The following is a 24457-nucleotide window of genomic DNA, read 5'->3' as shown; positions in this document are numbered from 1 at the left end:
ATTCGTGCAGCTCAAACACAAATTATTTAAGTTCGTAATTCAAAACCATAACCGGTATAACAAACAACCGAACTTAGCCAACAAAAAAACATCACAAAACCTTCTATCTCCCACCAGCGGCAAACATAAATACCGAATAAGCAATTCTTAAATCTATATAGTTTGCTTTCGTGACAGTTTTCGCCTTAATTAGTGGGAATTTAAATCCAAACTTTAAAGTTTTAAATTAAAATAATAATACTGTCTGTTTATTGAACCCAAGTATATTAAAAACATGTTATTGCTTTGAAAGTTGGATTTATCGTGAATTATTAGCAAAAAAACACAGAAATATATAAGTACCAGGAGCGAATTATTAAAATAATTTTGGCCCAAATACTACAGCAATAAAAATATCAACCATTATAGATGGGACAATTAAGATGAACCAAATAATTTAATTCTTTCCATTTCGCGCAATTTTCTTCTCAGCACTTTTTCAGCTTTCGGTATTTCGTCAATAAACTCTAAACCACCAGTCAAACGTTCTCTTACTTTCACTCACTCGTTGTAGAAACTCACAAGAACTTCGCTTGTCAAAGAGACGTTCTCTCTGACAACAAATGCCTTGGTTACTTCGCATAAGGTTGGATGCTTAACGCCCACTACAGCAGCTTTTTTTACTAAGGGGTGTTGCAGCAAAACAGATTCTAATTTGGACGGAAACGCAGAATACCCTTCCGTAAATTTGATCACGTCTTTTTTTCGATCGATGACGTAGAGAAACCCTCTGTCATCATAATGCCCTACGTCACCCGAACGAAACCAACCAGTCGGTTCCTTTGCTAAAATATCGTCGCCCTTAGCTTGGAAATATTCTTTCATTGTCGATGGACCCTTAATGCATATCTCACCCTCCATGTAAGGTCCTAGTTCTTTGCTAGTCTCAGTGTCTATGACTTTAACTTTAACGTTAGGGGCTAGCACACCAACACTATCAAACGGGGCATTAACAAAGCATGAAAACGTTACCCATAAACACTCGCTTAAGCCATACAAACTGAACGCTCTGCAGTTGAGTACTCTGCCAGCTTTTTCAAGTAGTAAAGGCGGAAAGGAAATTCCAGATGTCAACAGAAATTGTGGTTAAGACACTTGTGTTTACTAAATAAAATCTTAAATTATATCTCTACTGCTTCCACGTGGTAGCGGGTTGAAAATAAGGAAATGTTATTCTGTATTTAAAATAAATACAATAAAATTTAAATGTTAGATATTTTACTAAGTGAAGTAACTATTACTAACAAAACTAATTGTTAAGAAACAGAAATTCAACTAAAAGTATTTTTTTTTTTGTTTTTTTATTTAATTTTTGCAAACTGAATAACTAATAAAATCTTTGAATATACAAAATATACGAATAATCATAATAACTAGAAAACTACATAAACATTACATGATAAGTACACAAAATTTAACAATTTTAAACATAATTTGAAAGTAACCACGTGTTTAAAATAAATAGACAATTATAATCTTCAGCAAAAAGTCAATATTTAAACACGATTCTTTACCGCGTTGATATTTCGTTAAATTTTAACCGAACTTTATGGTTGATAAAAATAAGTTGATCGTTATGCTACTCGATTTACTTTGGGCCTAACTTTTTTTTTTTTAAATTCTTAAATTTTCTTTTTGCTTCTTCTCAAGTTGTTTTCAGTTGTCTTGATATTACTTTTTTTCTCTTCATCATTTGACCAATCAGTAGCTTGTTTCTTAGCTTCGATTGCTTCGGTGTATTTAGAAACTGCTTTGCTGTATTTTGAATTGCGATCATACCACAAACCAATGTTGTTTAAGAGATGTCCGTAAACTGAATATTTTCGTTTATTCTCGATCGTATCCATCAATTTAAGACCTTCTGTATATGTTTGAAAGTCGTCGATATCTGTCAACCACTCGCAAAATCCGATTTGATTCAAACATCCACACAGTTGAACAACTTTTAGTTCGGCGTTTACTCCAGGTAAGTTTTCCACTCTTGATTTAAGTTCACGCATAAGTGGGATCACGTGATGCTGGACCACACTTTTCATGTTTTGATCTTTCTTTAACATTTCTGCAACTGAATTTTGTATTCCCCAAACAGACCACCTCATATTCTCAACATCATTGTCCGGGTCGTTATTATCTTCGAATAAGGAAAATGCGATCTGGTAAAATAGAATGGACTTCAGGTATTTCTTCTGGGTACGAAGATCATTAGATGCAGATTTAACTTGTGATGCAGTTAGCTGAGTTTTGTTTCGAAATATTAAAGTTATTTTGTCCCGAATGCTGGAAACCGAATCATAAATTTTAACCTTCATGGTAAGGTCATATAGTTGCATTAGACTTGAAATATTTTGTATTTCTAGATCATATTTCGATATCTTTAATGCTTTAACATAGGCCAAGTTAAAATTATTTTCATTGCGAAGTTTGGCCATTATTTCTATAATAAAATGGAGCTTATTTAAAACAAGCCTAAATTATTAAGTGCGTTTTTATTTAAAAACTGCCATATTTTTAACCGAAAAATAAAATTTATTTAAAAACAAACCTTCGTATTCGATGATTTCCATTAGTTGTGACGTCATAGACAGTTCTGTAAATTAAAATTTAATTTAAAAAATTAACAATTTGCCAAATATTCAAATAAAATTAATTAATTACCAGTTGTATTGATTGGTGACGTAGTTAAGCTCATTTGTGACATTTTAGTCGATGGTGACGTAAGTGATGACGTCATGGTACTAGGTTGTGCATCACGTGGTTGGGTACTTTGTGTTTGGTGGGTCACGTGATCTATTATTTAAACCTTTTTTAAAATCTGTTTTTTAATTTTTTTAAACCATAATTATGACGTCATTACCTGCATGTTGCACGTGCATTCCAATCTCTCTAAAATTAAAAATAAATTTGTTAAAAAAAACAAAAAATATTAAAAAATCTTTAAAATTATAAAAAAATCACAAAAAATATTTTTACCTGCTATCGTGTTTATTAACAGTCACGTGAAGATGGATCGGTTGTACGTCATTATCAGCCATTGTTACGTCATACAACTTTAATTTCACTAATATAAAAATTTCAATAAACTAAAAATAATATTTTATTAAAATTAAATAATATTGAAAACGTATTTTAAAACATTTTGTTAATATTTTATCTTGTTTGTATTATAAAAACTACAAAAATTTAATTTATTAAACAAGCAAACAGTCAGCAACAAACTAGTTTTAAAAATTTAATTTAAAAAAATTTTTTTTTTAAATAAAAAATATTTGTAAAATTTATAAAAAGTTATTACTTCATTGGCTTAATAAATAAAACGTCATTTGCATATTAGTAACACAACTTACAAAAAAATTTTAATATTAGTTAAAATCTTATACTTTATAATAACTGCAATAATAAACTAACTTTAAACAAGCGAGCTGTAAAGTTATATTGTGGTTACTTCCTTGTACTACTTACAATTAAATGACTAAAAGGAAATTTTGGTACTCATCGCTGTTCTTTGGAATTATTAAACAGAAAATAATAATCTTCCGTCTGACTCAAATACAAAATATAATAAAACAATATTATGAGTATGCATTTGCTTATTCAATTCTATATTGTTGGGTGCAAAACGCGTTCTTGTAAAAAACTGCAATGCTGATATCAAAAGTTGATTTTGCAGTTATTTTATTTGAGGCCTAAATAACTCTTGCCCATATTAACAATACTATAGTAGCCTTCTGTATTTTTTTATATATATCTTTATTCTTGATGTGGGAAGGTCGAATGCGCGACCCAAACATAAAGTAACATCAGTTACCTCGACCCAGTCTTGGGTTGACTTTGGCAGTTTGGGATATTATTGATTATAATTGCCCGATAAGTATGCTGCTGATTAAGTATAGTTCAGCAGGAGTTCATATTGTTTATAGCGCCTTACTCAGGGGCGCTACATCATGAGATCACTGAGGATCAAACCCGGGACTTCATACAGTGAAATCAAATGTTCTGACTACTACATCACGCTGCCGGTCAACATTTCTACTTTTCGAAAAAAATATATCAATCAGAAATTATTTTCTTTAAGTAGTGTAAATAATTAAAACTTTTATCACGTGACCAATTATAAAGGTATAATTTAGTGTTTAGTTTATGGCAATGGAGATCGAACCCAGGACCTCATGTAGTGTAGTGAGACTAAAATATTTATTAAGCTCACTTACAATTCACTGAACCTAGCATAAAAGTAAAACATTTTCCTTTTCTTAAAATGAAATAATTAGATTTGTAATAATTGGATGAACAATTTTTAAACACACACCGCTAAATAAGTTTGAACAAATAAGTTTAAATTAATTTTGCTAGATTAATTTCAAGTCTTTACATATAAGTATTATATTTTAACGGAAAGAATATTATATTGTGACGTGTTTGAGCTACCCAGAAACGCTAGAATTAAAAGCAGATAGTGTGGCATTCGTGCAGCTTAAACACAAACTATTTAAGTTTGTAATCCAAAACCATGACCGGTATAACAAACAACCGAACTTGGCCAACAAAAAAACATCACAAAACCCTCTATCTCCCACCAGCGGCAAACAAAAATACCGAATAAGCAATTCTTAAAACTATTAAGTTTGCTTTCATGACAGTTTTCGCCTTAATTAGCGGGGTTTTAAATCAAAACTTTAAAGTTTTAAATTAACATAATAATACTGATTATTTATTAAACCCAAGTATATTAAGAACATGTTATTGCTTTGAAAGTTGGATTTATTGTGAATTATTAGCAAAAAAACACAGAAAAATATTAATACCAGAACCGAATTATTAAAATAACTTTGGCCCAAGTACTACAGCAATAAAAATATCAACCATTATAGATGGGACAACTTAAGATGAAGCAAATAATTTAATTCTTTCCATTTCGCGCAATTTTCTTCTCAGCACTTTTTCAGCTTTCGGTATTTCGTCAATAAACTCTAAACCACCAGTCAAACGTTCTCTCACTTTTACTCTCTCGTTGTAGAAACTAACAAGAACTTCGCTTGTCAAGGAGTCATTCTCTCTGACAACAAATGCCTTTCCGTAAATTTGATCACGTTCTTTTTTCGATCGATGACGTAGAGAAACCCTCTGTCGTCATAATGCCCTACGTCACCCGACCGAATCAGTTGGTTCCTTTGCTAAAATATCGTCGCCCTTAGCTTGGAAATATTCTTTCATTGTCGATGGTGTAGAGTTTATAGTTATTTGTTTGGCTGACGGGTTTACTTGAAAAGGTTATTGACTCCTTGTTAACTAGATGGCTAGCTAATTTATTGACAACTTGGTTGTATGATAACAGTTTACACTTTTTTTATTAGTGAAACGGCGTAAACTTTGTGATACATAATAACAAATGCTAATAATCGCAACGTTAACTATACTTTTAACACATAATTTTAAATCCTCTGAAAATCGAGTAAAATAAGTCCAATATATATATAGGCGATTACATCACTCAATTAAGGGAAACAAATGACGTATCACGCGATACGAAATCATAAATGATTGACAGCACATTCCGAAGTTTGTCCATAAACCATTATTCGTGTTCTCGTGAAGCTTAATTTTTCCTGGTGCTCCTTTGCTAACCCCTGATACAGCTGTATATCTTCGGGTTAGTTAGGTTCTAACTGATATCGTCATTTCTGCACCAGGCGTTGCAGAACTGCCCACAGTTTGCTTGCAGTCTCTATATTACCACGTTTGGTATTTTGTTAGCAGTGGTTAGCTTCACGATGTTCATACACATAACATCCTTTATATGCCGTCTCTATTATCTCCTCGTATTACGTAAAGGGATTGGTTGCACAAGCAATCAATTCCACATCACCTATTGCCAGAAAAAGAGCCACTACGTAGAAAAAAAAACTAACACAATTTAAAGTTTCAAATTTTTAACAAGTTTTCAAGCAAATAATTAAATGAACCAGTACAAAAACAACGCGAAAAAAAATACAAAAAATAAAATTGAGAAGCAAGTAACACACAATAATATAAGATTTACAGGAATAACGAACATATGTTTTTTTATGACCTCCGTTTATAATTTTTTTATTTTTTATGATAAGTTTTTTTGTTTATACACTCTTTTTGTCTCTGGTTTAATTTGTATTATTTTTTTTTTTGTTTATTTTTATTTTTGTTTTACTTGTATAATATATTTTATATATTTATTTATTTTATTGATTGAACTTTTTCATTGTTTTGTATGTGTGAATTAGTTAATTTATATATGTTTTAGATGGCATTTCTAGGGTTATTTTGTAGTAGGGGGTACTGTAAGTTAATATTTCTATTTAGGGAATATTCTACCCTGTTATTTGATAGATGTATATGGTTATTGGTATTTGTTTGATGTGTGTGTGATCGGTTAATTATTTTATCCACGTAGAAAAATATGTTCTATATGTCACGAAGGACATGAAACATAAATTTGACAAAAGATGCTGCACTGTTAGAAAGTCCAAATGGTAAACCAAGGTATTCGTATGTCATAATATTGGTCCTTATACAGGTTTTATGAATGTCATCTGGATGAAAACCTACATTATAATGCGCGGAAGCCAAATGTAATTGAGAAAAAATTGTCATTCCGTAAAGGTCATTGGTGAAATCCTGAAGATTAGGCATCGTAAAAGAGTCGCGTTTAGTTACTTTGTTAAGTGCTCGGTAATCACATACCAGGCGTAAAGATTTGTCCTTTTTTGGTACTAAGTGAAGAGGGCTAGAGTAGTGGGAGGTTGCTAAGCGGATTATTCCTTGATCAAGCATTTCGTTCAGCTTTGCTTTAACGATTTTGGAATTTTTCGGTGAAAGATGCCTTGCCTTGCAGGTCACAGGAAGTGATGTCCCGGTATCTATTCGATGAGTAAAACCATGCATAAGGTAACCTTTGCGAAAAGTTTTCTGCAAAAGCCCGGGAAATTCATCAACAATATCGCATAGATATTGCGGCAGATTATGAAAGGTTGAGTTGGCTTCTATTGGCTCACACGAATCAAAACCCGTGTGATTGGACATAGACTGTGAACAATTCTGCAAATTTACAACTGATGTAGATGGATTTACAACGGTTGAAAACATGTTTTCGTCCGATGTTTCTACATTTCCACAATCGACCAGCGACGTGGTTGGGGAGTTTGGGGGGTTCAACAGAGTTAATTTTGCGTCGGCCTGTAATTTAGAAGTTTGCATCCCCATGGGAGCAGAAGGAATTGCCTCTGTAATACAATTCCTATGAGTGCTAGTTGCACGATTAAGTTGTTGGCTAGTTGCCGTATTTAAATTTGTTCCTTGTGCTGGTTGCACAGTTCCGGGCGGTTGCCACGTATAAATAGATGAGTATAAAAAAGAAGGGGGGGGGGGGGGGGGGGAGAAACATTTGTTTCTAAACCTGATGGTGTTGTTAAAGAAAGCGGCTCGCGAGTTCCCGGATCCTCTAACGTATTCAATGTTGCTGAAGACACCATACAAGATTGTGAAGCAGGATCAAGTTTTTATTGAATCCGTTGTATAAGAAGTTGAACTAAACAATTGACACACCTGTTGCGTGGGTGTGTGAATTAACTGTTTTGTGTTAAAGTTTATAGCTAAAGAATGTGTTGTAAAAAAACCACTTCCTATAAGAAAATGCGGTGTGTTTGTAGCTAAGAAATTATCAGTAAATGTAAGATTCATACCAAAATCTAAAGTTAAAATTGATTCTTTATAGACATTAATCAAAGTGCTATTTGCTGCAGACAAATGTCTTATTATAACGCTACGTTGTTGTGTTTGTGATGTAACAAGATTATAAAGTGATCCTGAATCAACAAGAAAATGCTGTTTGAAAGAGATATCAAATACATATAAAAGTCTATGAGTTAAATTATTCACATCAGTATATAAAGTGTTATTTGTTATCCTATGATTTACTTGCGAATCATGGGATTCTGATCGTTTTTTGGATATGAACAAGGCTGTATGCACTTAAAAGCTTTGGTACCAAAACGTTCGTGATAGTAGCAATAACGAGAGTTGCGATTATAGGTGTTTGGAAATTGTTGTGTATTATTATGTGTTTGTTTGGCCTGGGAAAACTGTCGGTTGTTGGTTTGACGTTCAAAGTTAGAGTGAAATCGAGGTCTTTGGGTAAAATCACGTTTCGAAGTGCTAGGTAAGTTCGGGTTATATTGAAAGCGTTTAAGTTGCGGTCCGACTTTCATTAACTCAAGTTTTTGAGTTAAGTCAGCAATGCGTTCGCCAAGGAAGTCATTAATTAAATCTTGGTTAACTGTTTTAGAGGTATTATCAGTTTGCGTGAGTGGTTTAATGGAAGACATCATACTAGCGCAACGCAACGTTACCTTGTCGTGTGAACAGGCCTTTATGGGTTAAAAATAAGGAAATGTTATTCTGTATTTAAAATAAATACAATAAAATTTAAATGTTAGATATGTTACTAAGTGACGTAACTATTACTAACACAACTAATTGTTAAGAAACAGAAATTCAACTTAAAAGTCTAATTTTTTTGTCTTTTTATTGAATTTTTGCAAACTGAATAACTAATAAAATCATTGAATATACAAAATATACAAATAATCATAATAACTAGAAAACTACATAAACATTACATGATAACTACACAAAATTTAACAATTTTAAACATAAATTGGAAGTAACCACGTGTTTAAAATGAATAGACAGTTATAATCTACAGCAAAAAGTCAATATTTAAACATGATTCTTTACAGCGTTGATATTTCGTTAAATTTTAACCGAATTTTATGGTTGATAAAAATAAGTTGATCGTTGTGCTACTCGATTTACTTTGGGCCTAATTTTTACTTTTTAAAACTTTTACATTTTCTCTTTGCTGCTTCTTAAGTTGTTTTCAGCCATCTTGATATAACTTTGTTTCTCTTCATCATTTGACCAATCAGTAGCTTGTCTGTAAGCTTCGATTGCTTCGATGTATTTAGAAACTGCTTCGCTGTATCTTGAATTGCGATCATACCACACGCCAATGTTGTTTAAGAGATGTCCGTAAACTTTATATTTTTGTTTATTCTCGATCGTATTCATTAACCTAAGACCCTCTGTATTTGTTTGAAAGTCGTCGATACCCGCTTCGTCCTCGCAATACCCGATATGACACAAACATTTACTCAGTTGAACAACTTTTAGTTCGGCGTTTACTCCAGGTAAGTTTTCCACTCTTGATTTAAGTTCACGCATGAGTGGGATCACGTGATGCTGGACCACACTTTTTATGTTTTGATCTTCCTTTAATATTTGTTCAACTGATTCTTGTATTCCCCAAACACACCACCTCATATTCTCAACATCATGGTCTGGGTCGTTATTATCCTCGAATAAGGAAAATGCGATCGGGTAAGATAGAATGGACTTCAGGTATTTCTTCTGGGTACGAAGATCATTAGATGCAGATTTAACTTGTAATGCAGTTAGCTGAGTTTTGTTTCGAATTATTAAAGTTATTTTGTCTCGAATGCTGGAAACCGAATCATAAATTTTAACCTTCATGGTAAGGTCATATAGTTTCATTTGACTTGAAATATTTTGTATTTCTGGATCGTATTTCGATTGCTTTAATGCTTTAACATAGGCCAAGTCAAAATTATTTTCATTGTGAAGTTTGGCCATTATTTCTATAATAAAATTGAGCATATTTAAAACAAGCCTAAATTATTAAGTGCGTTTTTATTCAAAAAACTGCAATATTTTTAACCGAAAAATAAAATTTATTTAAAAACAAACCTTCGTATTCGATGATTTCCATTAGTTGTGACGTCATAGACAGTTCTGTAAATTAAAATTTAATTTAAAAAATTAACAATTTGTTAAAAATTTAATAAATATTCAAATAAAATTAATTAATTACCAGTTGTATTGGTTGGTGACGTAGTTAAGCTCAATTGTGACATTCTGGTAGATGGTGACGTAGGTGATGACGTTATGGTACTAGGTTGTGCGTCACGTGGTTGGGTACTTGGTGTTTGGTGGGTCACGTGATCTATTATTTAAACCTTTTATAAAATCTATTTTTTAATTTTTTTAACCATAATTATGACGTCATTACCTGCATGCATGCATTCCAATGTATCTATTTCCACGTGCATTCCAATCTCTCTAAGAACTTTTACTTGAATGTTAATCGGTCGTACGTCATTTTCAGCCATTGTTACGTCATACAACTTTAATTTTACTTATTTAAAATATTTTAATAAACTAAAAATAATATTTTCTTAAAAATAAACAACGTAAAAACCTTATTTTATTATTACTATATAATCTTTTTTTTACAAATTAAATATACTTATTTAAAAAAACAACGTTAAACTATCAGCAAAAACAAGTTTTCGAAATTCTAAAGCCTTCTTTATGTGTTGTTACTACATGGATATTAAATTACACAGAGGATTAAATTGAATGTGATATCTAAGGTTAAAACTAGAGCCAACCTTTAGTTAAAGATTGAACGAGTTGTTTTTTTACAAACCCTTTCTAAAGAATCAAATTACGAACAGCTTTTCGTTGAGGATTAAACATTTGATTTTGTTTGTACAACTTTACTTAAGTTATAATGTAACAGTCAACCAACTTTATTTCTTTTATTTTTTGTAATACTTGTATTAGTCGAAATCCCATTTCGCTAGATAATTTGTTTTCGATATTGTTTAAAAACAATATGGCGTTATAATTAACAATTGCAAATTAAAAATAATTAAAACCTTATTTTGGCTTGCACAAAATTAATCAAATGTTAAAGATATTAAATTTTTAAGCGATTTTTATCATAACAAACTTTATAAAAATTTATTTTGTATACAGTAATCAAGTTTTTAGTTTATTCTGTTTAAGTATTTTTTTCATATTAACGCAACTAAAATGATAAATATTATACTCTATTTGAAAAGATAGTGGAATTGTGACGTGTTTTATGAGCGAACAATGTGGTATTGTTGCGTTTGAAAACCTTTTATGACCGGTATATTACACTACAGACTTAATTGTTGCCCTATATTCTATCGCACTATCTAATAAAAAAATCTTAAAACTTTATCGCCCACAAGCGGCAAACAAAAAATTCCGATTAAGCTCAAATCGACTTAAGCTGCTTTCGTGGCAATTCTTACCTCAATTGGTGGGAAATAAACTCAAGACCTTAAAGTTTTAAATTAACATAATAATACTGTTTGTTTATTAAACCCAAGTATATTAAGAACATGTTATTGCTTTAAAATTTGCTTTATTGTGAATTATTAGCAAAAAAACACAAAAAATATCAGAAAGTGTGCTGTTGTTGTGACTTATTTTTAAGCTAACTGTTAAACACTCTGCTTAATGGAATATTGCGTGGCATTGGTGCGAATTAAACTTAAAACTTTTCTGCTTGTAGTAGATGTCATGAGTTTACCACAACACTGGAACAAAAACTAGTTAAAATCAAAAACCGGTGAAGTAAAAGATAGAGCACCTGACTTCATTATATGTTGCCCACTACTTTCATTTGGTGGCGCCCCTGAGTAAAATGCTTTAAACACTACAAACTCTAGCCAAGCCTTAAAAAAATTGATTTAAAACAGCCAAAAGTAATAAAGTCTTTGAAGTTAAAAGTTACACTAAATGTCCTAACCACATTAAGAACGAATAATAAACATAACACTTATACATAAAGTTAAATAAATCAAATCAATTTAACAAACTTTATTATATTTGACAATTTGTTTCACCTATTATAAAGGTTAAAAGAGGTTTTGAATTACAGTTACCCTTGTTAAGGCTGTAAAGTAAATTATTTTAAACCAAAAAAAAAAAATTTAGTGTTATTGATGTTTAAGTAGCAGAAACAAATGCTTTAAACTAATATTAGAAATTTTATGGGTTAAAAATAAGGAAATGTTATCCTGTATTTAAAACAAATACAATAAAATTTAAATGTTAGATATTTTAATAAGTGACGTAACTATTACTAACAAAACTAATTGTTAAGAAACAGAAATTCAACTTAAAAGTCTAATTTTTTTCTTTCTTTTTATTAAATTTTTGCAAACTGAATAACTAATAAAATCATTGAATATACAAAATAAACAAATAATCATAATAACTAGAAAACTACATAAACATTACATGATAAATACACAAAATTTAACAATTTTAAACATAATTTAGAAGTAACCACGTGTTTAAAATAAATAGACAGTTATAATCTACAGCAAAAAGTCAATATTTAAACATGATTCTTTACCGCGTTGATATTTCGTTAAATTTTAACCGAATTTTATGGTTGATAAAAATAAGTTGATCGTTGTGCTACTCGATTTACTTTGAGCCTAACTTTTACTTTTTAAAACTTTTACATTTTCTCTTTGCTGTTTCTTAAGTTGTTTTCAGTTGTCTTAATATAACTTTGTTTCACTTCATCATTTGGCCAATCAGCAGCTTGTTTGTAAGCTTCGATTGCTTCGGTGTATTTAGAAACTGCTTCGCTGTATTTTAAATTGCGTTCATACCACCAACCAATGTTGTTTAAGAGATGTCCGTAAAATGTAAATTTTCGTTTATTCTCAATCGTATCCATTAACCTAAGACCCTCTGTATTTGTTTGAAATTCGTCGATATCTGCCAAATTCTCGCAATACCCGATATTACACAAACACCAACTAAGTTGAACAACCTTTAGTTCGGCGTTTACTCCAGGTAAGTTTTCCACTCTTGATTTAAGTTCACGCATGAGTGGGATCACGTGATGCTGGACCACACTTTTCATGTTTTGATCTTCCTTTAACATTTCTGCAACTGAATTTTGTATTCCCACAACACACAACCCCATATTCTTAACATCATTGTCCGGGTCGTTATTATCCTCGAATAAGGAAAATGCGATCGGGTAAAATAGAATAGACTTCAGGTATTTCTTCTGAATACGAAGATCTTTAGATACAGATTTAACTTGTGATGCAGTTAGCTGAGTTTTGTTTCGAATTCTTAAAGTTATTTTGTCTCGAATGCTGGAAACCGAATCATAAATTTTAACCTTCATAGAAAGGTCATATAGTTTTAATAGACTTGGCATTTTTTGTATTTCTGAATCGTATTTCGATATCTTTAATGCTTTAACATAGGCTAAGTCGAAATTATTTTCATTGTGAAGTTTGGCCATTGTTTCTATAATAAAATGGAGCTTATTTAAAACAAGCCTAAATTATTAAGTGCGTTATTATTTAAAAACTGCAATATTTTTAACCGAAAATAAAATTTATTTAAAAACAAACTTTCGTATTCGATGATTTCAAATAGTTGTGACGTCATAGACAATTCTATAAATTAAAATTTAGTTTAAAAATTAACAATTTGTCAAATATTTAATAAATATTTAATTAAAATTAATTAATTACCAGTTGTATTGATTGGTGACGTAGTTAAGCTCAATTGTGACATTCTAGTAGATGGTGACGTAAGTGATGACGTCATGGTACTAGGTTGTGCGTCACGTGGTTGGGCACTTTGTGTTTGGTGGGTCACGTGATCTATCATTTAAACCTTTTTTAAAATCTGTTTTTTAATTTTTTTACCATAATTATGACGTCATTACCTGCATGTTGCACGTGCATTCCAATCTCTCTAAATTTAAAAATAACAAAAAACTTAAACAAAAAAAACATTTAAAATTGTTGAAATAGATTAATACAATTAAAAAATTGATTTTATAAAAGTTATTATTTTACCTTTCATCGTGTTTATGAACATTTACGTGAATGTTTATATGTGTTTCGTCGCTTTCAGCCATTGTTACGTCATACAACTTTATTTTTACTAAAGAAATTAATAAGCTAAAAATTAAAAATAATGAGTTACATATTTAAATTAATAATTTAAATATTGCATTAATATAAACCAATATTTAACAAACCATTTAAATATATTTCATTCTTTTTTTACTATCAACTATTTATATTTGATTAATGAAACTGTAGCAAACAATCAACAAAAACAAGTTTTCGAAATTCCAAAGCCTTCTGTATGTGCTGTTACTACATGGATATTATATTACACAGATGATTAGATTAAATGTGATATCTAAGGTTAAAACTAGGACCAACCTTTAGTTAAAGATTGAACGAGTTGTTTTTTTACAAACCCTTTCTAAAGAATCAAATTACGAACAGCTTTTCGTTGAGAATTAAACATTTGATTTGGTTTGTACAACTTTACTTAAGTTATAATGTAACAGTGAACCAACTTTATTTCTTTTAATTTTTGTAATACTTGTATTGGTCGAAATTCCACTTTTTGTTTTAAAACAATATGACCTTAAAAATTAGACCGGTCGCGTGGTCAGAACACTTGCTACACCACACATGAGGTCGTGGGTTCAATCCCCACTGCTCTTATGCTGTAGCGCCCTTGGGTAAGGCGCTATAAATGGTATGAACTCCTCCTGAGCCAGCACTTAATCAGTAGCAAAATTATCGAGCAATTATAATCTATAATATCCTAAACTGCCAAAGTCAACTCGAGACTGGGTCGGAGTAACTGATGTTACTCCATGTTTAAGTCGCGCATTCGACTTTCCCACATCGAGAATAAAAAATTATACAAAGAAAAAAAATCCTATCAAATTTGAAACAATAAAATCATACATTTTTGGACACATACACTAGTTTTTTACACAAAATGTGTAGTCAACCATAAAAAACAACTCTTTTAATTGATTTGATTTATTAGGGACTGCCATTTTTTTTTATTTGTGGGCCATTAAGGAGAAAACAAATTTTATAACACAAAAAATTAAACATATTTACAAATCAAAATATACTTGTTTATAGGAAATCACAAAATACAAAGAAAAATCAGTTTTAAATGAACTTATAGTTAAAAATATTGCACATATGCAGTGACTATATTTAATAATAAAGTCGATTTAGACCGAGTTTTATAAATCTAAATATGTCACCAAAAAAAATGAAAGTATTAGGGGTTAAGTACTTGAGGGGGGTGAAAGGGGGATTTTTTTTAATTTAATGAAATATAATATTTTATAACTATATGAAAAATTAATGAAAATTTAATGTAACTCTAATCAGTATTCAATATCCTGATTTTAATTCCTCCATTCATGTCTACAATAACCTGGAGATAAAGGCTGTGCTGGTATTCCCCTTCTAAAATAATTAATGAAAAATATGTTTCAAATTTTAAAAAGGGTCTTTAACAAAAATTTAACAAATCACAAGGCCCCTTTAACAAATCAATTAGAGGGCCCCTTTAACATATTAATTGGAGGGCCCCTTTAACAAATTAATTGGAGGGCCCCTTTAACAAATTAATTGAAGGGCTCCTTTAACAAATCAATTTTGGGTCCCCTTTAACAAATTAATTGCGGGGCCCCTTTAACAAATTAATCGAAGGGCCCCTTTAACAAATTAATTGAAGGGCCCCTTTAACAAATTAATTGGGGCGCCCCTTTAACAAATTAATTGGACGCCCCTTTAACAAATTATTTGGAGGGCCCCTTTAACAAATTAATTGAAGAGCCCCTTTAACAAATTAATTGAAGGGGGGGGGGCTTTTAAGGGCACCTTCAACAAATTGATTGAAGGAGCCCTTTAACAAATTAATTGGAGGGCTCCTTAACAAATCAATTGAAGGGCCCCTTTAACAAATTAACTGAAGAGCCCCATTAACAAAAAAAAAGTTGAAAAAAAGTTACTTACTGCACCATCCTACATCTGTGTTGATGAAGTCTTGGAGTAGCTTCAGTTAAACTATTCACATTCTCAGCACTCCACAATCTCTCAGCTACAGCACTTGCTCTGGGCCTAAATACGTTTTATTTAAAAAAAAACACAAAGTTTAAAAATGATCACAATATTAAATAAAAATGTAAAAACTAACCATAATCTGGGGGTAACATTGCTTCCGTCCACATATTCACCCCATAAGCATGCCTCGCCCCCCATTAATAAAGCTTTCTGCTCAGTTGTACCTGTAACATAATATAAAAAATGTCAAATTGCTTTTAAAATTATCACAACTATCTTACCATTAAAGTTTGAAGGTTCGTATAAGTAATACTTTGTCCAATCTTGTCCATAAGAAATATAATCCAAGTACCAAGGTGCTGAAAGTAAAGCTCTGTACCCCAACCCAGTTACTTTGGCTAACTCTTTATCCGGGTGATTGTTAATCCAAACTTGGACAACAGTGTCATCTTTAACCTGTGAATTGTTTTTTAGATTTATTTATCCTCGATGTGGAAAAGTCGACTTCACAAGCAAACAAAGGGTAACATTTGTTACCCCGACCCAGTCTCAAGTTGTCTTTGCAAAACTTTGCCAGTTTGGGATATATATGATTGTAACTGCCCTACAATTTATCTGCCAATTGTATTTTTTTAAATAAAAAGCATTAATTATTTAGTTTTTATATTTATTTTATTATTTTGTTTGCCCTATAATTAACAGTTAATTTTACCTTTACTCCATTGTCAATAACCTCCTGCCATACAGTATAACTATATCCAATCTCTCCACTAATATCCAATATTTTTTGTATGTAACTTTGCTCTAACTTGGCGTAATCTCCTGTTATGTTTTGATCCTTCATCCAAACTGTTATGTCAGGGTTAGACTCCCTAAAAATATTTTTTACATAAAATTTATATTTTGTATTTTTATATCTTTATCCTCGATGTAAAATGGCTGACTTTATGGTCTTATTATAGAGTAACATTTGTTACCCCGACCCAATTTTGAGTTGACCTTATAATTGCCAGATAATTAAACTGCTGATTAAGTGTTGACTCAGCAGAAGTTTATACCATCTATAGCATCTAAATTTAAAACAATATGACATGCAAGCAGCAAGAATCGAACCGATAACCTCATGTTGTGAAGCCAATATACACTACATAACAAAATTTCAATTCTAGTTTCAAATCACAAAAATTTACCAGCACGAAAAGCTGACTTCATCGCCCCCTAAATGTATATAAGCATCCTTAAAGGAATCCTTTACGTCAGTGAACAAGTTCTTAATAAAAGTGTAAGTGGTGTTCACAGTGGGATCTATCGGACCATAATTTCCGTTAGGTTGATTCCCTAGAAAATGTGAATATTTATATTTTTGTTGAATATTAATTTTTAAGTTTAGCGATTAAGTAAACAAATAAGCAGTTTTATAGTTATTATAAATCTGCCGGCAGTGTGTTTTTATATTTAGAACACTTAGCTTTAATAAAAAAACGGCGGCATGGTGGAGTGGTAAGAACACTTGCTACACCACACCTAAGGTCGTGAGTTTAATCCCCACTGCTCTCATGCTGTAGCGCCCTTGAGTAAGGCGCTATAAACAGTATGAACTCCTGCACTTAATCAGCAGCATAATTATCGGGCAATTATAATCTATAATATCCCAAACTGCCACAGGCAACTCGAGACAGAGTAACTGATGTTACTCTATGTTTAAGTCACGCATTCGACTTTCCACATCGAGGACAAAGATATATACAAAAAAAAAAATTAGGTCCTGGGTTTGATCCCCACTATTTTTTTGCTGTAGCGCCCTTGAGTAAGGCACTATAATTGGTATAAACTCCTGCTGAGCCAACACCTAATCAGCAGCTTAATTATCATACAACTTTTTTTTTCTATAATATCCCAAACTATTAAAGACAACTCGAGGCTTAAGTCTGGGTATATACTATTACTCTATGTTTATGCTGTAAAGTCGACTTTCCAAAAATTAAACAACTAAATTAAAATCTGTGTTAAAAAAAATTAAATTCTCATTTTAAATATATTATTTTTTTAACAATTAAATTTTACCTGTATAACATGGAGTTAAAAGTCCAGGTTGTCCTTTGCCCATAGCTAAAGTATGACCCGGTGTATCGAACTCAGGCACAACCCTTATTCCCCTCACCCTACCAAATTCAATCACAACATCTATATCCTCTGCTGTGTATATGTGAGTCAGTTCATTGTAAGCGCCCTGTAGTAAAACAAATAGATAAAAATAATTAAATATGTAAATTGGGAAAAGGACTTTGTTAAGGGTAAACTGGGTGCTTTGGAAAGGAGAATTTTATTGGGGGTTAATTGGGTGCTTTAAAGGGAGGTTTTATTAGGGGTTAATTGGGTGCTTTAGAGGGAGTTTTAAGGGATTAATTAGGTGCTTTAGAGGGAGTTATAAGGGGTTAATTAGGTGCTTTTAAAGGAGGATTTTATTAAGGCGTTAATTGGGTGTTTTTAAAGAGGGGTTTTATTGAGGGGGTAATTTGGTGCTTTTAAAGAGGGATTTCATCAATGTGTTATTTAGGTTCTTTTAAAGGGGTATATTACCAAGGGTTAACTAGGTGTTTTTAAAGGGGGAACTTTGTTAAGGGGTTCCTTTGATGCTTTTGGATGAAAATTATTTGAGGGGTTACTTGAGTGCTTTTTAAGGGGGGGTTATTTGGGTAACATCAATTTTTTTGTTTATCCTTAATGTGGAAAGCTGTCTTTACATTCTAGTCATATGGTAATTTTAATTACTTTTACTTAATCTTAAGAAGCCAAAGTTGATTTATTAATGACCTTGTGGTATTGGTTGTTTAATAATCAGTTAATTGGTGTTTCACAAATAAAAAATAAAACTTGATTTGTACAAAATTTGTATTTTTTTACCTTTTTACTTAGATCAGGATAAGTTTTACTAACATAAGGGAAGGATTGATCATCGACGATATGCCAGTGAAAGACATTGAATTTATTATAAGCCATTGCTTCCTGAATTACAACATATTGTTAAGTTTAAGTATAAAATTTTTAAAATAAAAAGAATAATAACTAGATTAAAAAATATTTTTTTAAACTTTTATTTATCAATTTATCCTTAATGTGGAAATGTCGACTTTAAGACTTAAACATAGAGTAACATTTGTTACTCTGACCCAGTCTCAAATTGCCTGTGGCAGTTTTGGATATTATAGATTATAATTGCCCGATAAATATGCTGCTGATTAAGTGCTGACTCAGCAGAAGTTCATACCGTTTATGGCTCCTTACTCAAGGGCGCTACAGCATGGAAGCAGTGGGGATCGAATCTAACACCGTATGTAGTAAAGTGTTTTAACCATTACTAATATAAAGCATTACACAAAAAATACTTTTAACTATCACTTGTAAAAAAGAAAGTTGTAAAAATTTACCAAGTTTTCGAGTAAAACATTAACAGGTTGATAATGCCTGGCAGTGTCTAATAAAATCCCTCTATGAGCGTATCTTGGAAAGTCTACGATATTGGTTTTATTTACAACAAGCTGAAAAAAAAAACTTAAAATTTAAACAAATTTTTAAGTGCATAGTAATAGATAAAAAGAATTATATAAAAAATAAACATAAAAGCTTTTTAAAATTTAATAAAAATATCAATTAATTTAACATATATATATATATATATCAGGGTACGAATTAATGTTTAAAAAACGATTCGCTAAAAATGAGGTCGCATTTTTAGAGTAATTATTAGGTTCAAATCATAATCTTCGTTTTTTTGTAACACTTGACGAGTTGCGTGGCATTTTTAAAATGTAACGTATTGTTAAACAATCATTAAGAATATTTCGCACGAAAAACGAAACATTTTTGATTACTTTAAAGCTGTGTTATATATTTAAAAAATTGAGCAGCAACTAAACGAACACGGGAGCGTATTGCCAAAACATGGAAAGTTATTGTTATTAAATGCCCTATAGTAACCTACATTTACGCAGGATTATGTTAATGTAATTAAACTAGTGTGAAACCGGTTTAAAATAGATTGGAAAAATATACAAATACACAAGAAAGTTTTATTATTGCATGAACCTTTTTTGGTTGATTCGCTATTTCTAATATATTTGTAAAAAACGATTTGCTAATTTTAAAAAACGATTCGCTTTTAGCGAATAGTGACCCGTTATTTCGTTCCCTGTATATATACACACTATTCTAAAAACCATATTTTTTTGATTAAAATATTATTTTTAATACTTGGTCTGAGTCAGTTTGCCAGATAAGTTGTGAGAAGGTTTCAAGTCCTAGAATTAGAATAAATTTAAAATTAAAATTCTTAAAGATGTTTTTAAAATGTATAATTATATACCATTACTGCTTTAAAAGCGCCCAGTTTAAAACAGATTATAGTTTTTTGTAATACAAATATGTAAAAAAAATGCTTAAATTATAGAGACTATTAAATGATTTTTTTCAAGTAAATCAGTTTTAAGACAAAATTTAAAATTTAATTTATTTTTATTACCTCTTAAAATTCCCCAAACAGTTTGTGAAGTTAAAGAACCGATATCAGCAACATCTAATGTATCTAAAAAACAACAAAAAATAAAAAACAAAACAATTAAATAAAAATATAAAAGTTTAAAAACAAAAATCCTAAAAATATAATGGTATGTACAATAAAAAATAAAGTAAAATAGGTATATATACATTTAACATATCTTTAGACAATAAAAAGCATTTACAATTAACACCCAAAACCATAGAAATTAAACACAGGGTCGTATGTATAGGGTAATATATCAGTATTTTTTTAATATTATTTATTTAAACTTACATGCTTCTTTCATTTGCAGAGAAGGATAAGTTTCACAAGGGCTCATTAAGTTGACTTCCAAGCTAGCAAGTGAAACATCATTTGCACTAAAAACATAAAAATATATATAAGACTCTATAGTATATACTGTTTCTTTAAAAATCTGCAACAGCCCAACCTAATGGCTGCATTTTGAATATCGTAATACGTTCGTCACTTTTAACTAACACATAAAATTTTTTATTTATTGCAACTTTAAACTAATACATATTTATCTATTGACTATGTAGCTGCCTTATAATATTTTTTTTGTGTATATCTTTATCCTCAATGTGGGAAGGTCGAATGTGCGACTTAAACATAGAGTAACATCAGTTACTCCGACCCAGTCTCGAGTTGCCTTTAGCAGTTTGGGATATTATAGATTATAATTGCCTGGTAATTATGCTGCTGATTAAGTGCTGGCTCAGCATGAGTTTATACCATTTATAGCGTCTTACTCAAGGGCGCTACAGTATAAGAGCAGTAGGAATTGAACCCACGACCTCATGGTGGTGTAGCAAGTGTTCTTACCACTACACCATGCTGCCGTTTTTTTATACACTTAAGATTACTTAAAAAATAGTTGTGAAATTTAATTTTACCTGAATCTTAATTTGGGACTGGAAACCCGGTCGACAATTAATAACTCATATCTTTTAAATGCTTCATCAAGTAAAGAGCACACATGAGAGGTTTTAGCATAAGTGAATTGGAATTTCTCTATGGCAACTGCATAAGTCTAAAACAATTTTATTTATATATTTATTCAAACTTATATGATAATGTCTAGTTTAACAACTGTACAAAAACGTTAACAATGTTTGTGCTGGCTAGATGGTGTAAATTTAAACACTTGGATTCACTACATGATGTTCGATTACCATTCATTTCATGCTATAATATTGCCTTTATGTAAGGCTCAATAAACAGTAGAAATCCTGTCAAGCTAAAACCCAATAGGCATCATCAATAATATCACAGACAGTCAAATGCAACTTTAAACTGGGTCGGGGTAACATAAGTTACTCTATGTTTAGGCTGTAGAGTTGAATTTTTCACATTGAGGATAAATAAATACCCGGGAGCGTGATGTAGTGGTAAGAACACATGAGGTCGTGGGTTCAATCCCCACTGCTCTCATGCTTTTGCACCCTTGAGTAAGGCGCTAAAACGGTATAAAGTCCTGCTGAGCCAGCACTTAATCAGCAGCATAATTATCAGGCAATTATAATCTATAATATCCCAAATTGCCACATTCAACTCGACTGGGTTGGAGTAACTGATGTTACTCTATGTTTAAGTCGCGCATTCGACTTTTCCACATCGAGGATAAAGATATATACAAATAAATACAAAATGTCTACCCAAATATTATGTTAAAAACTAAACTCAGATTAGTCCTAAAAAAAATATAACAAAAACAACGATAACCTGAGTGGTAGAAACTTGAGATTGTGGTTTTGGCCAAACTGTTCCAACTGCAGTATCCCCAAGAAGAGGAATGTACTTCAAATTACCGCCAGATAGTTGCTCCGAAAAAACGAAACCAAAAACGGCAAAAATCACAAATTTAAACAACATCTTGACCTAATAACTGCAACTATCCATCAAAAAAGGCAAAATAAGTTAAGTTTAAGCTAAATTTTATAATAAGACGGAGTTTTATTTGCGGAAAAAGCAAATACTTAGTCATATGACCGACAGGAAGTTAAATTTTAACCGATTTGAATAAACATCACAAATATTTTTAGCTCGCTATTGCCACCCCACGGTTAGTAAATCTTTTCTTTTTCTTACCAAATTTTAACTTTCATTTTAGATATAACAGTGTAATGTAAAATCTATGCTTTCCTAGAATAATAAATATATATTTTTAGGTTTCTATTTTGTAAAAGTATATGAAATTACCCATTTTTTTAGTTTTAATATTGTATTAACAAAAAATGTAAAATGATAAATTTTTTTACAAACTTTTTAAGTTTTACAACTAAATTTTGCATTTAAAATTTGCAATTTGTGTGTTTTTTATTACAAATAAAAAATATTTCAAAATTTAACATATATAATTTCAATAAGATTGTTTACAAAAATAAATTTTAATCAGTTTTAAACAATTGAACACCAGTGTGATGATCTAACATCAAAAAAAGAACATCAATGTCATAAGTTCACATGTTTTTACAATTAAAATTAGCCCAAAACATTGTTACTAAATGTAGACTGTAAAGTCAAAGAAATAACATGATTTAGTTTTCCAGCGCAGAAAAAAATCAATTTTGGGCAAAAAATTAAAATGTTTTTTTGTTTTGTTACTCTATGCCTTGCTGCATCTCTCTGACAGAAACTCGAAATCTTTCCTCAAGCAGCGAAATTTCTGAAATAAGGTCTGTAATCGCATTGGTGAATGCTTCCTGAGGGCTGTAGTCCCCCGTTGTCTGCACCCTCAATATAAACTTATGCTCAAGGGGGTGGGGAATTTTATACCCCGCAAATAGCACCTTTGGGTCTTTTAGAAGCTGGGACCTTAGCAAATTACCCAGAGTGTGGTCTTCTTTGTTCACCGTAAAATGTGCCGCGTTGGGAACTTTTGTGTCTTTGGTGATCTTGATCTTCTTTTCACCATCAAAGAGTAAAAAGGATTCAAATGCTGGAGGAGCGTTCATGATATCAATTTAATGTTGATTTTGAAATTAATTTTCGTTTTAAAAGTTCTGTAAATGTTTAATTTGTATTAAAAAACAAAAACTCAAATCAGAAAATACATTATTGGTTTATTATGAGTTTGTGAACCAAAATGTTAAACAAAATTTAATAAAATATTATATTTACCCAACCCAGTCAGCCAGTAAACAGATAAACGATAAATATAAAAAAAACGAAAAATTTAATGTGATAATACGTTACTAATTAATATTTTATGTTGTAATTCACAACACCGTGCACTTACAACAAAAACACAATTATATTACTATGTTCCTGAATATAAAAAACACGTTTACTCGCTTACTAAATTTAAGAAATATTTTTTCTAACTTTTCTAATGTGCTAGATTTTTTCGGGAAATCCCCGAAAATTAAAATATAACTGTTTTGTGTTCACATGATTCGCAAAAGTTTTTGAAATTAAATACCAAAATTAAATGTATTTTTAACTTTATAACCAATTATAATTTTAATTATGTTTTTAATTATCAATCTATGTTTTGGCAACTTAATTTACAACCGCTGTCATTCTAGAACTCCGCATTTTTTCGCGTAATAAATGTTAACATAAATTGTTAAATCGTTAATACAAAAATACCAAACATAATAAAGAAGTGTTGTATAATAAGTTTTGCGAAGGCTATAACGCCATTTTTTTTTTGAAATTGCATTTGATCAAGTGAAACGCCAGTTGCCGTCCATACCAACTACGTTATCGTTTTCCAAGGAGAGTGATGACGTCATAGTCGCGGAAAGTGAGATGCCGAGTTTCAGCGTGTCGCCAACCGAGGTCAATTTAAACAAATTTTTTTTTAACAATTTAAACATGTTAAAGATGTTGTATAAATATTTATTTACAACATTAAAATATTTAATGTGTAAAAAATATGCAAGATGTATTTAAAATAAAGAAAGACAAATTAAAATTTTATTTTAAATATAAAATGTTATATGAACATGCGTTTTTAACTGTTATAAATAAAATTATAACGTTGTGAAAAAGCCAGTGTCGCAATCCTTTTCGTTTAATAAAATTAAGCTTTTTAATTTAATTAAAAATA

The 24457-nt window shown here is 30.8% G+C and overlaps 6 protein-coding genes across 7 annotated transcripts; all 6 read right to left on the bottom strand.

The window, feature by feature from the left end:
- Positions 1 to 540: 540 nt before the first annotated feature.
- Positions 541 to 900, bottom strand: LOC145753541 (long-chain-fatty-acid--CoA ligase-like). The gene has a single exon (XM_082569946.1). It carries the CDS (start codon positions 898 to 900, stop codon positions 541 to 543), a length of 360 nt encoding a protein of 119 aa, XP_082426072.1.
- Positions 901 to 1446: 546 nt separating this feature from the next.
- Positions 1447 to 3114, bottom strand: LOC145753045 (uncharacterized). The gene is made up of 5 exons (XM_082569430.1): positions 3010 to 3114; positions 2894 to 2922; positions 2695 to 2826; positions 2582 to 2626; positions 1447 to 2473 (listed from the first exon to the last, which is right to left on the bottom strand). The coding sequence occupies exons 1-5, from the start codon at positions 3069 to 3071 to the stop codon at positions 1662 to 1664; spliced, it is 1080 nt and encodes a 359-aa protein (XP_082425556.1). The 5' UTR covers positions 3072 to 3114; the 3' UTR covers positions 1447 to 1661.
- A 5460-nt stretch (positions 3115 to 8574) lies between these two features.
- LOC145752758 (uncharacterized) lies at positions 8575 to 10316 on the bottom strand. Its single transcript, XM_082569091.1, has 4 exons — positions 10157 to 10316; positions 9959 to 10090; positions 9835 to 9879; positions 8575 to 9725 (listed from the first exon to the last, which is right to left on the bottom strand). The coding sequence occupies exons 1-4, from the start codon at positions 10254 to 10256 to the stop codon at positions 8914 to 8916; spliced, it is 1089 nt and encodes a 362-aa protein (XP_082425217.1). The 5' UTR covers positions 10257 to 10316; the 3' UTR covers positions 8575 to 8913.
- Positions 10317 to 12126: 1810 nt separating this feature from the next.
- On the bottom strand, positions 12127 to 13922 carry LOC145752849 (uncharacterized). Of its 2 annotated transcripts, XM_082569205.1 has the most exons (5): positions 13806 to 13922; positions 13673 to 13701; positions 13476 to 13607; positions 13353 to 13397; positions 12127 to 13245 (listed from the first exon to the last, which is right to left on the bottom strand). In XM_082569205.1, the coding sequence occupies exons 1-5, from the start codon at positions 13865 to 13867 to the stop codon at positions 12434 to 12436; spliced, it is 1080 nt and encodes a 359-aa protein (XP_082425331.1). In that variant the 5' UTR covers positions 13868 to 13922; the 3' UTR covers positions 12127 to 12433. The 2 variants fall into 2 exon arrangements, with proteins under 2 accessions (XP_082425331.1, XP_082425332.1); XM_082569206.1 differs by lacking the exon at positions 13353 to 13397.
- Positions 13923 to 14803: 881 nt separating this feature from the next.
- LOC145753718 (beta-hexosaminidase subunit alpha-like) lies at positions 14804 to 22321 on the bottom strand. The gene is made up of 14 exons (XM_082570146.1): positions 22126 to 22321; positions 21297 to 21433; positions 20674 to 20759; positions 20362 to 20424; positions 20094 to 20140; positions 19271 to 19381; positions 18747 to 18848; positions 17907 to 18072; positions 17033 to 17180; positions 16555 to 16714; positions 16124 to 16298; positions 15976 to 16066; positions 15795 to 15899; positions 14804 to 15242 (listed from the first exon to the last, which is right to left on the bottom strand). The coding sequence occupies exons 1-14, from the start codon at positions 22273 to 22275 to the stop codon at positions 15182 to 15184; spliced, it is 1602 nt and encodes a 533-aa protein (XP_082426272.1). The 5' UTR covers positions 22276 to 22321; the 3' UTR covers positions 14804 to 15181.
- Positions 22322 to 22619: 298 nt separating this feature from the next.
- On the bottom strand, positions 22620 to 23651 carry LOC145752280 (DNA-directed RNA polymerase II subunit RPB11-a). The gene is made up of 2 exons (XM_082568538.1): positions 23524 to 23651; positions 22620 to 23405 (listed from the first exon to the last, which is right to left on the bottom strand). Exon 2 carries the CDS (start codon positions 23355 to 23357, stop codon positions 23004 to 23006), a length of 354 nt encoding a protein of 117 aa, XP_082424664.1. The 5' UTR covers positions 23358 to 23405; positions 23524 to 23651; the 3' UTR covers positions 22620 to 23003.
- Between the last annotated feature and the right edge of the window lie 806 nt (positions 23652 to 24457).

Source organism: Corella eumyota, chromosome 5 (genome assembly GCF_963082875.1).
Source record: "Corella eumyota chromosome 5, kaCorEumy4.1, whole genome shotgun sequence".
NCBI classification, from domain to species: domain Eukaryota; kingdom Metazoa; phylum Chordata; class Ascidiacea; order Phlebobranchia; family Corellidae; genus Corella; species Corella eumyota.
This window is presented reverse-complemented; position numbering and strand designations above follow the sequence as displayed.